Source organism: Diabrotica undecimpunctata, chromosome 9 (assembly GCF_040954645.1).
Source record: "Diabrotica undecimpunctata isolate CICGRU chromosome 9, icDiaUnde3, whole genome shotgun sequence".
Lineage (NCBI taxonomy): Eukaryota > Metazoa > Arthropoda > Insecta > Coleoptera > Chrysomelidae > Diabrotica > Diabrotica undecimpunctata.
The window spans coordinates 103,930,970-103,947,144 of record NC_092811.1 but is presented as its reverse complement, the minus strand read 5'-3'; the positions used below and the strand labels follow the sequence as shown (position 1 = coordinate 103,947,144).

The following is a 16,175-nucleotide window of genomic DNA, read 5'->3' as shown; positions in this document are numbered from 1 at the left end:
GCGAATTTTAATCTAATTCAACCAAAATATTTAACTATAGTATGGTACAATTGTTTTTTTCCTTTAACACTAAATTGTTTTATATGGTCCATATATTGTCCAATAAAAAGTTGCACCATTTTGGGGGGAGAGGGGTAGAGAGACGTCGGTTAATTAGTAGTTTTTTAGGTTTTCGTCAATAACGTGAACAATGTTTTATACAAAAATGTTCTACAATAAATTTAAAACAAGAAAAATCCTATGCATAATCCTTCTAAAACGAATGCTTCCAAAGTTACGGAGGGTTTACATGTAGACCATGCTACAAAAAATTACGAGAAATTAATAAGCAAATTAGTTTTCAAAATTGTAAAAGTAAACTGGAAATAAATCTGTTAAAATTCACAAACCATAAAAAAAATTAAATAAGTACAATGTATTATAAAACACCTGTACTTGGAAGATAAAAACTGTACGTATCTTGGAAGTGTCATAACAGAAAACGGAGGTACAGAAGACGATATTCGTATGAGGATACGAAAAGCCCAACAAGCTTTCAGCACTCTCAATCCTGTTTGGAGATCTGGCGAGTATACTACAAGGACAAAGATCCGAATATTCCGATCAAATGTCATGTTTGTTCTACTCTACGGATGTGAAACCTGGAAAGTGACAAACACCCTCACAGACAAACTGCAGGTCTTTGTTAACAAATGTCTACGAAAAATTGTTCGTATATTCTGGACTAACACTATCAGAAACGAAGATCTGCTACACCTGACCGAACAAAAGAGGGTACAAAATGAAATTAAGTCCAGAAAGTGGGGTTGGATCGGTCACACACTCCGAAAAAATAGTTCCAGTATAGCAAAGCTTGCCCTAGAGTGGAATCCCCAAGGGAAAAGAAAAAGAGGTTGCCTAGTACAAACTTAAAGAAGATCCATCATGGACGAGATAAGAGGACAAGGAAAGTCTTGGAATGAGTTGAAGGCCTTAGCGCAAAATAGAATCCGATGGCGCGTCTTCACTGAAGCTCTATGCTCCACTTAGGAGTTCAAGAACCTTATATATATATATATATATATATATATATATATAAATATATAATAAAACACCTGAACTATTTTCCTTATCAACAGGACTTATAAGAGATTAAAACATGAACTGTCATAAAGAGTTTGAAGTCGGAACCCTGGCTTTGCAGGAAATTGAAAATAAAACATTCAATGGGATACACTTCAAAAGAAAGTTAGCTGTTAAGTCCCTACCCTCCATAACCATGTCGATTATAACTAACACCACCACAGTATGTATAAACCCAAACACTCTCTTACATCGGATGGTGTGCACAGTAAGTAGTAGTAAGAGACTTGAAGAAATATTTCAATATGAACTATGTGCATATCCTCTATTGTTTTTTGACAAATCTGGCTTGATGAGAAAAGGTCGCAAATCTTCAATGGTAACTGTTTTGGTTCCAGATACAAAATGGAGGTCACCTCCTTCAACGTGTTATCTGGCGACGCCCAGTTACTTTCAAAGAGATTTACGAGCAATACAGAGACTACGTAATTACTTATTACGGCGACTGTTGTATTTGATGGATACCAGCAAGTAAATACAAAAGATGAAGAACACCCACGCAGAGCACGTTCTAGCATTGAAGTCAAAGTTGAAGACTCAATCCATGTAAATATAAACCAAAGTGATTTTTTAGCCAACGCTAACAACAAAATAGTGAAGTAGAAAGCTGAAGCCTTACAGAAGATGCCATAAAACTATTAGAGGCATTTGAAATGTGGTGCTACCGACGTATGTTGAGGGTCTCATATATACACCACACAAGTAATTATTCTCTAGAGGCTAAGAAAAGACAAAGAAATTATTAACACCGTAAAGAACACAAAATTGGCTTACTTCGGCCACATTATGCGTAATAATAAATACCGACTTTTCCAGTTGATTTTACAAGACAAGATTGGGGGTAAGAGAAACCCTGGACGTAGGCGTATATCCTGGATAACTAATCTTAGGAAGTAAACTGGTCTAACGTCATCTGATTTACTTTGAGCTGCTGTGAATAGAATAAGATGGGTCAATGTGGTCGCCAACATCTCTAGAAGATAGACATATTTAGACGAACAATAAAATGGACCGTACTTCACTTCTTACAGTGCATTTGCAAAGATGTGGTTTCACAGTTTATCAAGCATCGCATGACGCTGATGTATTAATAGTTTTAATAGTTTTTGATGAAACTAAGAAAGACGTTGAATCCTGTGTACAGATAGGAAAGTGCAAGTTATCGACGCTCTTCGTAGAAAGCTTCTGGTCTTCAAAGACCTCAAAGCTGACCCCAGTGCAGAAGGTGACTCCGGAAAGCATTTCCTTCTTGCGATTTTTGGTGTCAGTAAAATGGAAGTTTTAGATTGTTCTCGCTACCAGTCTTACTTGAAGGCTATTGCAAAGCAGCCTATGCATTCTTTGCTTAAGTTAGCTGCACTACCCCCACTTCAGGAGCTTCCAGTCAGCATTTGCTTATAACCTACCACTTGGTACAGCAGTGGCGGAATGAGAAGAAAAATCAGCTCAAGTAAGGTTGGAAGAAGATTAACGAATACCTGACACAAATTACAACAGTACGTGCTGTAGCTCACAAAGAATTACTGTCCCCTATAGTGTACAATTGCAAAGACCAATGCATTTGTAACTGTAAGTATAGAAAGAGTGGTCTAAACTGCTCAAGGGTATGTAGCAATGGCTCAGGCGTAGGATGTAATAATGGGGACACAACCGTCATGGACGAAGATATAGAAGAGGAGGATGTTGTACTTGAAGAGGACTGAAACTGCTGAATAAGTTTACTTGAAACTCATTGCATTATAATCATCATTATTATGCAATAAATATTTTGAGTATTTAAAATTATTCTGACGAAATTTACTATTGGAAAGATATTCATGAGACATTGTCCATAGAAAGTTCAGAGTGGGTTTCTCCATACTACAGGTTTATATGGCCTAGGCCTGTGGAAGCCTCGTTTTCCTTGTGCCCTTGACAAGGTTGACGTTCTTTCAGGAGCGTATCACCAATATACCACCGGCCACTGAAACAGCAAATTACTTCTACTTTTGATGTCAGGGTTTGGGTCTAATTATACCATACTATTAATGTTTTTTGTAAGAATCTTTGTGTAAAGAAAACATACCCTCGTTTACATATTTGTATACATACAGCTCTTTTTAAAAGTTTTTACTCAAACTAGTATAACACTAGATAATTAATCCCGTTATGAGAAAACAATATAACACGTATTTACTATATGGAGTGTAAACTGTAATAACTAATAGACTTGTTTTGCTAGTATTAACTTCTAGGTTATATTTTTTACTAGTTTCAGTTACTTTGTTCATTAAAAGTTGTAATTCTTGAGCAGTGTCGGCAAAAAGAGCGGTGTGTTTTTATAATAAGAGGTTGTTTCTGGATATGTGTTTTATTACTAACACAAAAATGTAATAAATTACAAAACAGATACGAATCAGTTAAGCAGCATCTACAGAAATATTGACGCAAATCACTGGAACGGAGTAGCGATATTAGTTGACAAAACTACCCAGAAATTTTTAACTGGCTTCTTACCCATCTCGGATAGAGTTATGATGGTAACACTAAAAACAGCTTAATCTAGAGTCAATTTAATTCAAGTATACGCTCCCACTGCAGAAAAGTCAGATGAAGAGCTCGACCAGTTTTATAATGAATTACAACAAGCTTTAGAAGTAACCAAGTCTAGAGACGTTACAATAGTCATGGGAGATCTAAATGCAAAAATCGGTAGAGGAAGTCAAGGTAATTTTATTGGAAACTTTGGACTGGGCACCCGTAACGAGAGAGGAGACAGATTGGCTCAATTCTGCCAAGAAACCGATTTTATTCTCGCGAATACTTATTACGATCTGCCGCCCAGGAGACTCTATACATGGAAATCTCCAGCAGACAACCAACAACGTCATCAGAAACCAGATTGACTACCTTCTCATCTGCAAACGATACCGAAATTCCATAAAATCAGTAAAATCATACCCCGGAGCTGATGTGAGATCAGATGACAACCCAGTTGTAGGAAGGTTTGGAATTAATCTAAAAAAGCACTAACAATTAAAGAAGATCTCACCAAAATAGAAATTATTCCTACTGAAGATGCGAACAGTAAATGGCATATATTAAAAGATGCTCTTATACGCACATGTGAGACAACACTAATACCTAAGCTGATCAAGAACAAAAATGAATGGATGGACGATTAAGCAAGAAGATCCTATAAAACCAAAGACAAAAACATGTATAATATTATACACACAAAAATAAGGAGAAAGATCAGAGATGCAAAGGAAAGATGGTATAGTGACAGATGCGAAGAGATTGAACAATTGGTAGAGAAACATGATAACTTAAACCTTCATAAAAAAATTAGGAAAATAACAGGCACTAATATTAAGAAAAAATCAAACATACTGCTGGATAAAAATGGTAAAATAATTATAGACGTCAGTGAAAGGCTTAAAAGATGGCAGGAATATATTCAAGAGCTATTTAAAGACGAACGGACTGAGATAGTACTAGAGCAGGAAAAGTTCGACAACGGCCCAGACATAACAGAAGATGAGGTATTAGAGGCGAAAAAGCGAACAAAGAACAACAAGGCAACAGGTCCTGATGAAATACCTGTAGACATAATACGGTTAATAGAAGAACAGCAAATTGGAATATTTGTCGACTTATTCAATACAATATACAGTACAGGAATCATTCCCAGAGATTGGCTGATGTCAACGTTCATAACACTACCAAAAAAACCAAATGCAAAAGAATGCCAAGACCACCGGATAATAAGTTTAATGAGTCATACGCTCAAAATATTTTTAAAAATTATACACCGGAGAATACACAACAAACTTGAGCAGGACATAAGTGACACACAATTTGGATTTAGAAATGCACTGGGAACGAGGGAAGCCTTGTTCGCTGTGAATGTACTTGTGCAAAGGTGCATGGATGTTAATCAGCCAGTATATATGTGTTTCTTGGATTACAACAAAGCCTTCGATAAGGTCAAACATAACCGTCTTATCGAATTACTTGAAAAGAAAAACTTAGATATGAGAGACATCAGGATCATTAGCGCTATTTATTATAATCAGATCGCTGTGGTAAAAGAGAACACCGTCTTTTCAAATGAAATATAGATTGAGAGGGGCGTCAGGCAGGGCTGTGTCCTGTCTCCTACTTTGTTTAATTTGTATTGAGAGGAAATAATCCAGGAAGCACTAGAAGAACTAACTATGGGAATAAAAGTAAATGGCCGACCAATCAATAATATACGGTTTGCCGACGACACTATTTTATTAGCGGAATGTCTTGAGGATTTACAACAAATGATTGACAGAGTGGTAGAAGTCAGTGAAAAAAACTGACTGTCCCTAAACACAAAAAGACACAATTTATGGTAATTACAAAAACCCAACAGCGCCAAGAAAACAAAACAATACATGGAGAACAAATTAAAAAAGTTAAAAAATATAAATATCTGGGTACAATAGTTAACGAAAATAATGAGTACATAGAAGAGATTAAGGCAAGAATAGGACAGGCAAGAAATTCTTTCAACAAACTGAAAAAAGTAGTTTGCAGCAGAGATATTTCAATTTCTTTAAAGATAAGACTTCTGAGATGCTACGTGTTCTCCGTATTATTTTATGGGTTGGAGAATTGGACATTAAAGAAAGATGTTTCGGACAGATTAGAAGCTTTCGAGTTATGGGCCTACAGAAGGAAATTAAGAATAAGTTGGGTGGATAGAGTCACGAATGTCGAGGTGTTAAGAAGAATGGGAAAAGATAAAGAGGTTTTAAAAACAATTAAAATCAGAAAACTGCAATATCTGGGACATGTCATGAGGGGCGAGCGTTATATCTTGTTGCAATTAATAATGCAAGGAAGAATACAGGATAGAAGGAGTCGCGGAAGAAGACGTATCTCCTGGTTAAATAATTTGAGAGCTTGGTTTAACTGCACTTCTGCTGACCTCTTTAGGGCAGCGGCGTCGAAAGTGCGAATTGCCATGATGATTGCCAACCTTCTTAGAGGAGATGGCACGTGAAGAAGAAGAAGAAGACAGAAATATTCTGCAATCCATTTAAGTCAAAATTAATTTACGATGTACCTGCTACCTTATTTTACACAGTGTGGATATTAAGTCTTACCACCCTAGTGAACTCCGTTATTTAAGACAAAAATGAAAAACGTTCGGACCCGTCAATTTTTATTTTAATAGAGGTATTTTATAACATAAAAAAATGTCACCCCTTTCATCCCCTTCACTTGACAGTACCCCCTCAGATTTTTTAAATAGCAATGGGGGTTGTACGATAGTTTGTTGGAAAGGGTTTGAAAAGAAGAATTCAAAAATGTATAAGTTTGGAATTTTGTATGGCATAATGGTTTTATTTCAAATAAAATATACAAAAAATAATGTATTAAATTACATCTTTAAAATCAAAGGAACTGGCAAATTATCCTAAAGAAAACTTAAATTACTACAGGAGATGCTCAAAATGTTCTCCATTTACTTCCTGGCAGAAATAGATTATTTGTTTCGTTGTCTCCCTAACCCTTTGTAGGGTCTGCATATCAATCCTATTACATTCTTCGATTATTCTTTGACGGAGTTCATCAAGTGTTGTCAACTGGCTCCCATACAGTTTGGATGTAAGGTAGATTGGTGGCCATTCAATGAATTCACGACGTCCAATCCATATTCTCTCATACAAATTATTACAAAAATTTCGAACGCGAGCATCCTAATGAGGCGAAGCTCCATCTTGCTGGAAAACAAGATTTTGGGTGAATTCGCCTGGATTGTCTCTAAGCACATTATTAATTGCAGGAATTATTTGTGTTTCCAATAGATTAAGATCGCTTTTCTCCGTTAAATTGCCTTCGATAAAAAAAAGGGCCTATATTGTGATCCCCTAGTATACCTGCCCAAACATTTAATTTAGTGAGAAATTGAGTATGACACTCTCAAAACAATCGGGGGTTTTCGTCAGGCCAATATCTTACGTTTTGTCGATGTACATGACCATTTAAATAGAATGTAGCTTCATCGGAAAAACAAATATGTCTTAAATAATTTGGATCTTGTGAAATATTATTATCCATAGTTTCACAATATTGCAGTCGTCGATCTCGATAATCCTCTGTCAATTCGTGCACCATTTTCATCTTATAGGGATGAAATTTTTGCCTTTTTAAAATGTTTAAGACAGTCCTGTGACTTACTTCGCATTCGCGAGCAACATTTCTAGTTGAACTGGATGGATTTACTACAAATTGAGACAAAATATCTACTTGCTTTTCCTCAGAAGTCTTTTTTCTACCATCCCGTTTTTTGTTTTCGACAAAACCAGTTTCACAAAATTTGATGACAAGTAGTCTATAGTAATGTCGATCAATTGGACCATTCGGAAAACGTTCATAAAATATTCTCACAGCTTCATGGTAGTTACGGCCTGTTTCACTAAATATTAAAATTGCTTCACATTTGTCTACTAATCTACGAGGTGGTGCCATTTTGATTGTTTTGACGTTTGAATACTAAAAATTTTCAGGTTACCACTAAAGCTCACCAAATCTTAAGTTTTTGTCAATATTCTTTAACCAACCTTTAACCAACAGTGCTAATTGCTTGGTTTTTATGACAGTTGTCAAAAACTAGACATGCCACCTAGATTATTAAAAAAATTGTTCTAACCACGATATGTTTTAACGACACAAAAGTATTTATTCTGCAAAAAAATAATTCGGTAAAAACGTTCAAGAATAAAAATTAAATAAACTTTGTTATACCGAATGTCCCATATTAAAGCAAAACCAGTGTACCTACTTTTGTATTGTTGTATCGCAAAGTGGTTCTCCAAACAATAAATCGTTATTAACAAAGAGATCCTTAAAGTTAAAGTAAAGTGTGATATATTTTAGAATTCTTTTTTTCAAACCCTTTCCAACGAACTATCGCACGACCCCCATTGCCACTTAAAAAATCTGAGGGGTAGCTGTCAAGTGAAGGGGATGAAAGTGGTGACAATTTTTTTATGTTATAAAATACCTCTATCTAAATAAAAATTGACTGGTCCCAGCGTTTTTCATCTTTGTCTTAAATAACGGAGTTTACTAGGGGGTAATACTTAATATCGACACTGTATATAGAAATGTAAAGAAACTCTATTTCACTATAGGTACGCTTTTTGTTGTTTTATGTGTATTTTTACTTATTTTAAAAATTGTCAGTTTAATTATGAAAGTGTAAAACAAATGTTTGTCTTGTTTTTTTTTGAGAACAGTTCTACTTCTGTAAGTAAATATTTATGTTATTTTATTGTAATGTTGCTTATCTCTTTGTTGTAAGAAATTTGTAAACAATCAAAGAATAAAATTGTTTTAATTCCAGTCCGACAGAACTTCACATATACCAAAGAAAATTATTAGCTGAAATAAAAAAAGACCCATACAATTATCTTGGGTAGTTTTTGGCAAGTTAAGCTCTAGTTTGAAGAACAAAGATGTACCAATGTGTCGGATATCTTAATTGGAAATTAATTTGTGCTGTATATATAACTATAGAAAGGGCATAGAAAGAAAATACAGAAAAAAATTCAATCGTTTTATTGTTTTTATAAATATCTACATAATTTTGTACATTGATGCTATCCTACAATGACCTGTAACAAATTCCAAAAATCCACTTCTTGTTTATTATTACTTCAAAACTGTATTTAAAACAGTAAATAGAGAAAACGCTAACTTTAAAACCTGAAACAAATTAAAATATGTAATACAATACAAATGCTGCAAATGCTGCATGTTATGATTATTGATGCATCTTTCCATTGTTTCTTGTGTGTTGTCGGCTTAAGTTTTAGACAGATCTCAGTGTAGTGGCTATTTTGAATGTTACTGCGATCTTGTACTTCTAGTAAAATTCTGATGTATAAAAGATAAGTTAATACTCACAATCTTAAGTAGTTTTTTATTGTTGTTTAATTTTTAGGCTAGTACATAGTACATAGGTCTTTGTTCTAACAAAAAAAACGGGTGTGGTAGAAGTTACACTTCTATACACGCATTCGCCGTTACAAATTTATATGGGAGTCAATCTGCATAATCATTCCATTTGTAATGCTATAGGTAAGACAGAGCAGAAAGAGAAACATAATTAGGTATTAAGATATATGGTGCATCGTTCAAATTTTCCTAACACAGCTAATAATACGAAACCCATACGGAACTGCTCGATCTTTTATAGGCGTCAACATGGTATAATAATCAGAAAAATGTAATCATTATTATATTGGGAATTTTAGAATTATATTGATTAAATAACCAAAAACATTTGTTATTATTAATAATATAAATTTTATGAAATAACTCTTTAAGACCAATATTCCACAAAATGATAATTTTTTAATTAAATATATTAGACAATTGTACGCAACTGATATGGATATACTTCAAATTTTTTGACAGTTCAGCGTGTCGTAAAATTGTTTAAAGTGTTGCCGCTTTTTTAGAGTAAGCATTTTGTTTATGTTTTGATTTCTGACACAATTTGATCATAACATATTATATATTAATAAATTATATTTATAAATACATATTAAATTTAGATTAATAGCTTTAAAAACTAATAATTGTTGTGTATTATGATTGTGCTATTCCAAAACAACTAAATAGTCTGTAGAAAGCTGATAAGCTTTCATATAAGATAGATTATTTTAAACAAGAAATAATGGTTGGACGTTTTTACTATTAATGTTCTAAATAGGGGTAAGTTTAAAATTTAGAATATATAATTTTGTATTAAAATGTTCAAATTTTCCTAATACAGCTAATAATACGAAACCCATACGGAACCGCTCGATCTTTCATAGGCGTCAACATGGTATAATAATCAGAAAAAAATAATCATCATTATATTGGGAATTTTAGAATTATATTGATTAAATAACCAAAAACATTTGTTATTATTAATAATATAAATTTTATGAAATAACTCTTTAAGTCTAATATTCCACAAAATAATAATTTTAATTAAATATATTAGACAATTGTACGCAACTGGTACGGCAATACTTCAAATTTTTTGACATTTCAGCGTGTCGTAAAATTGTTTAAAGTGTTGCCGCTTTTTTAGAGTAAGAATTTTGTTTATATTTTGATTTCTGACACAATTTGATCATAACATATTATATATTAATAAATTATATTTATAAATACATATTAAATTTAGATTAATAGCTTTAAAAACTAATAATTGTTGTGTATTATGATTGTGCTATTCCAAAACAACTAAATAGTCTGTAGAAAGCTGATAAGCTTTCATATAAGATAGATTATTTTAAACAAGAAATAATGGTGGGACGTTTTTACTATTAATGTTCTAAATAGGGGTAAGTTTAAAATTTAGAATATATAATTTTGTATTAAAATGTTCAAATTTTCCTAATACAGCTAATAATACGAAACCCATACGGAACTGCTCGATCTTTTATAGGCGTCAACATGGTATAATAATCAGAAAAATGTAATCATCATTATATTGGGAATTTTAGAATTATATTGATTTAATAACCAAAAACATTTGTTATTATTAATAATATAAATTTTATGAAATAACTCTTTAAGTCTAATATTCCACAAAATAATAATTTTAATTAAATATATTAGACAATTGTACGCAACTGGTACGGGAATACTTCAAATTTTTTGACATTTCATCGTGTGGTAAAATTGTTTATAGTGTAGCCGCTTTTTTAGAGTAGGAATTTTGTTTATGTTTTGATTTCTTACACAATTTGATCATAATTTGTTATATATTAATAAATTGTATTTATAAATACATATTAAATTTAGATTAATAGCGTTAAAAACGAATTATTGTTGTGTATTGTGATTGTGCTATGCCAAAACAACTAAATAGTCTGTTGAAAGCTGATAGGACGTTTTTATTAATAATGCTCTAAAAGTGGTTAGTTTAAAATTTAGAATATCTAATTTTGTATTAAAATGTTTTCTTATGTATTTAAGTGTATTGCAGTAATCTTAAAACTAAGTGTATTTGTTAATATAATAGTTTGACAAAGACTTGACATTTTTAAAATTCCTCAGTTACTAACTATTCTGATGTTTTGGCAACGCTGAGGGGTTCTGACGTCGTAAATCTTAAATGACGTGCACGCATTTTTATATGAGAAATACTATATTGATTTCACCGATTCACTCCCATACAAATTTCCAACGTCGAGCGGACGTATAGAAATATAACTTCAAAAATATAAGCTAAAAACAGCATAAAGCAAGCAATAAGCACCTAGTGCAAAAAATAGATAAAATCAAAATTAAATTAAGCTAAAACCTATATCTTTAATTAAGTAAGAGAGCTGATACTAATATAACGTTAATTAAATGAGAACTGTAAAATTAATCAAGTGAGAGAATTGACCCAATATACAATAAAAACATCAAAAATGTCAAAGAAACACAAAATTTTTTTCTCATATATATAAATCAACTCAATTTTAGTGTACTATAATTTCTTTATTACGAACTTTTATAGTGACCAGATTTAAGATGATTTACTCAAAACAAACTCCCTTTCATGGCCATTCGTTTATACCAGCTGAAGAAGTTTTTGGTCAAGTTAAGGTAGACTTACGTGCCCATCCTTTTATTAAGTCACTAGACAAATATTATAAGATATATTTTAAGAAAGGACAAGTTCGCAAGCTGGGCTCTGATTGGACCTTGTATGGCATAAAACATGCAGCACTTTCACTCAAAAAAGTTATAGGCATTAGTGAAGCCAAAAGAATAATCATAACTCGAGGCAAACGAAGTGCTGGGAAAATAAAATCTTTAAAGAAATGGTTCTTCTAAAAAAATTTTAAGTTTATTTCAACCGAAGAAAAAACTAAGTAACATACTACTGCCGGAGTTGCCAATGAAGCATGCTGTTGAAAAAGAAAAAACTGGATAGCGTATCACAATTTTTAGATAGCTTATCAGGCAAGTAATTGGCATTAGATCCAGAGCTGTACTCGCTTCGGCGGTATATATACTAAAATTGGAAAGATACCGAGAAGATTAATATGGCCCCTGCGCAAGGATGACACGCAAAATCGTAAAGCGTTCCACATTTTTATACATCAGAAAGTACGAAAATATTAGCAAACCATTATGAAAATAATTTAGGTGACAACAACTATAGTAATGCCTTCCTGGAAACAAAATACACCAAAGAAAAAGAATTAATGTATTACGATGATTATACACACAACTCAATAAATAACCTTTTTACAAAAACTTAAACTTTACAAGCACTTATAGGGTACAATCACTTAAAAGGTATATAATTAAAAAAAACCCAATCGGGCTATATCAAAAGACAAAACGTTTTCGGAATCCATATTCCATCACCAGTGTCTAGGTATACATGTCTTAAGCCACTAAATATGTAGATAAAAACCCGTTAAAAGTTATATGTTACAGTTTAGTTTACATTATTTAGTCTTATATATTAGGATGTTAAAGTTACCAGTGGATTTGATAACATGGCAACGTACGACTCTACATGAAGTTGAAGTTGAAGTACACTTGGTCCTGAGAAAAAGTGTCTACGGGACTTGATGATAGCAACTTAAGCAACGGGTTTGTACCCAGATATTTAGCCCAGTGGTTTAAAACATGTATACCTAGACACTGATGATGGAATATGGATTCCGAAAACGTTTTGTCTTTTGGTATAGCCCAATTGGGTTTTTTAATTATATACCTTTTATAAAGGATTTTATTAAATATAATTCGTCTGAACCAAGTAAAAATTGACAGGTTACGCCTGGGTCATACAAGACTAACTCATTCTTACCTATTTAATAGAGTCAATCCCCCTAAGTGTGAGTTTTGTAATAAAGACCTAAGTGTGTAGGTATCACATACTAATGAGGTGTCACAAACACAACAATATAAGAACTAACTATAACCTTGCAACTAACCTCACATCTATTTTAAAAGAAGACTGTAATTCGGTAAATGTTTTAAACTTTTTGAAGAATGTAGGTCTATTTCATCAGTTGTAATTGTAATGTAAATATATTTGTAGATAGACCAGGGTCGATAATAATTTTTCAAAAAAAATTATAGTAGAATGAAACCTATTGGAAAAGAAAGAGAATATGCTAAAATGGAAGAAAAAATAAATTCCACTCCATCCGAGGTCGGGAAGTGGGAGGGCGTGAGTTTTTAAGGGTAAAAATCGGTTTATCGCGATTTTCGTCGAAATTACAAGTGCTATGGAAAAAAGTTAAATAGCAAAGTTGTAGGGAACAAAAAGATCTACAACTTTTGTATTTATACTTTTTTCACATAACCTCAAAATTTTGTGGAAAATTAAAAAAACTAAGTTTTTGGTTTTTTATTTTTATCTTTTACAAAAGTTTTTTTTTAAATGTACTGTGGCCTGATAAAGGGGAGTATATTGTAAGCCCCGAAGCGAATTGCCTAAAAATTTAACAATAATAAAACACTATATAGGATTGTGAGAATTGACTCATCTCCTATACATAAATATTATGAACTCACATTGACAACCTTTTTATCATTTTGAAACATGTAAAATTTCTTGTTTTTAAATGACAATGGGTAGGTAGTCATTTTTAGTCAAAACCTTGGTAAGGTTTTTTTCTTCCTCAAATGCATTTTCATTGGAAGAACATGCCGATAACCTATTGTTGTATGGACTTAAGATTAGGTATCAAATTACTTTATACAATTATTACAAAAGTAACATATATTACATTCTTTTATAACAGGAGGAAAGTTACATATAACTTTGTATACATAATCGTTTGGCCGTCGGTAATATAAAAGTATTACTGTTCCCATAAATTTCTTAAATTTGATAATCTTTACAACATACTAATAGACGTGATTTTCTTCGCTGTAACGCGTTGAGTAGTCGTTTTTTCGCTGCTCACGTTTAGTAAATACAGTCTTCGCAAAAACGCTAATAGTCGAGTCGCCTATTATCAAAGTAGTCAATTTCCACCTTGATCAATTTTACAGGAACCGCGAAATTCTGTGGTAGCTTTATTTCGGTTACCTTTTGCCTAATTATTATAATTTGTTGTAAATATGTAATTAGGATTTTGTTTCACACACATTTTTTATATTCTCTCTTAATACCCTAGAAGCAGCTTACAAGTTATAGCAGGATACTTTGCTATTTCTTGGACCTACAGTGTACTGTTACGATAAATAATGACGTGTCATATGACTCAAAACTGTAAACATATTTATTACTAATATCTTTTCTATTCTAGTTATTTCGGCGCTCAGTTGAAAGACCTGTCTACCTGAATTCTGATGAGTCACCCGCGACTTAAAATTTCCAGAAGCAGGCCGAATAAAACCAGTCTGAGCGACCTTCTGGGCTCTCCGATGGGAAATCGCGGCAATTCTCGAATAACAGAATTTTATATTTTAAGAGGAATTTTGTTAGAAAGTTAGTTTTTGACCATCGCGTCGAGTTTTAAAATGTAACGCACGTATTATAATAAATATAGATAAATTATATAATTATTAAGTGTAAGATAAATTAGTAATATTGTACAAATAAAGACTTTAAATAAACTTATAAGTGTTATAAGTGTAGAACTTTTAATAATAAATAAAAACAATAAATTAGAATAATAAAAACATAACAGTACAATGTAGGCAACAGAGCCAGAGCTAGACATGATACCCCCATTAAAAAAATATTTTATAGAATTATCAGGTGAGTAATGATTTTTTTTTTATTTACAAAGAAAATAGTCGCTTCAACCACTTGGGTCATTAGCGACATTAGTTTTTACATTAGATTAAATTATATAAAGATGTATCTTTAAGAAAATTAATTAAGTCTTTGATGTTTAAATGTTCACCTAATACTGTTTTTAAATTGTTGGAAATATTGTTATTTTGTCTGTTGACTGTATATTTTCCACATTCTGTTAGGAAGTGTTTAACAGTAATGTTGATTTGACAGTATTCACACACTGGAATGTCTTCCTTATTCATTAGGTACTTATGTGTAATGTTGGTATGACCTAATCGAAGTCGAGAGATTTTGACTTGATCAGCTCTTTTTAAGTTCACTAGGCGCCACGGACTCACTGTCGATTTAATTTCTTTTAGTTTAGATTCCGATAAATTCCACTCATTTTGCCACGCACTGATCACTTTTTCTTTGACGAACTGTTTTATATCACTGGAAATAGTCTTTGACAATATTGTAGCATGATCGTTTTTGTAAGCTTCCCTTGCTTGGAGGTCTGCTTTTTCATTACCTTGTATTCCCATGTGAGATGGAACCCATATAAATTTGACTTCGGAACCAGTTTCTTGTAAGGCTGCAAGTTCTTTCTTGATAAGTAAGGCTACAGGGTTCTTAGTGAATAGTTGATCAATTGTTGTTAACGAGTTTAGAGAATCTGAGATAATGACGGAGGAAGACTGTTTTGTACTTTTGATATGAATGAGGGCTTGTAATATTGCATATAACTCTGCTGAGTATATAGAGGTGGCCGACCTTAATTTAAATTGGAAGGATGCATGTGGAGTGACAAATGCTGCTCCTACGTCGTTTGCAGATTTGGAGGCATCTGTATAAATGCAAAAACTTTCCCCGCAAGTCTCGAGTTCTTTTAAAAATGACTGTCTGATTACATTTGGTGATGTCTCTAATTTGTGATATTGGAGTAGTGTCGTATTGATCTCGGGAATCATGATTAACCAGGGAGGGGGAGTTTTTAGATTTGAAGGATAGAGGTCAGGAATTTGCAGTTGCAGATCTTTTAAATTTCTTCGGACTCTTTCATAGAAAGGTGGATCGAACTTACTTTTTTTATAAGCTTCTAGATACCGGTCCGTAAATGTATTTCGAAACACTGGGTGGAATTTGTTACTGGCAACTGAAGATGCATACGAAAGGCTTAGATACTTCCTTCGTAGGGTAAGAGGTGGTTCTCCTGTAAGACATTGGAGATTCTTAACGGGTGTGGTTCTAAATGCACCTGTGGCGATCGGAAGTGCTGTGTTTT

At 32.7% G+C, this 16,175-nt stretch overlaps 1 protein-coding gene and 1 non-coding gene across 3 annotated transcripts in view; one reads left to right on the top strand and one right to left on the bottom strand.

Annotated features, from left to right (window-relative positions):
• Nucleotides 1-8,741: 8,741 nt before the first annotated feature.
• LOC140449829 (odorant receptor 88a-like) overlaps nt 8,742-16,175 on the bottom strand; it is a 29,775-nt gene continuing 22,341 nt past the window's right edge. For both annotated transcript variants that reach the window (XR_011951895.1, XM_072543187.1), the window contains exon 5: nt 8,742-8,850. Coding sequence is in view for 1 of the 2 variants with exons in the window: in XM_072543187.1 (XP_072399288.1) it covers nt 8,797-8,850 (54 nt within the window). In the remaining variant the exon portion in view is untranslated. The remainder of the gene's footprint in view (nt 8,851-16,175) is intronic.
• LOC140451560 (U6 spliceosomal RNA) lies at nt 12,131-12,237 on the top strand. The gene has a single exon (XR_011952082.1). It is a non-coding gene; the product is annotated as a U6 spliceosomal RNA (small nuclear RNA).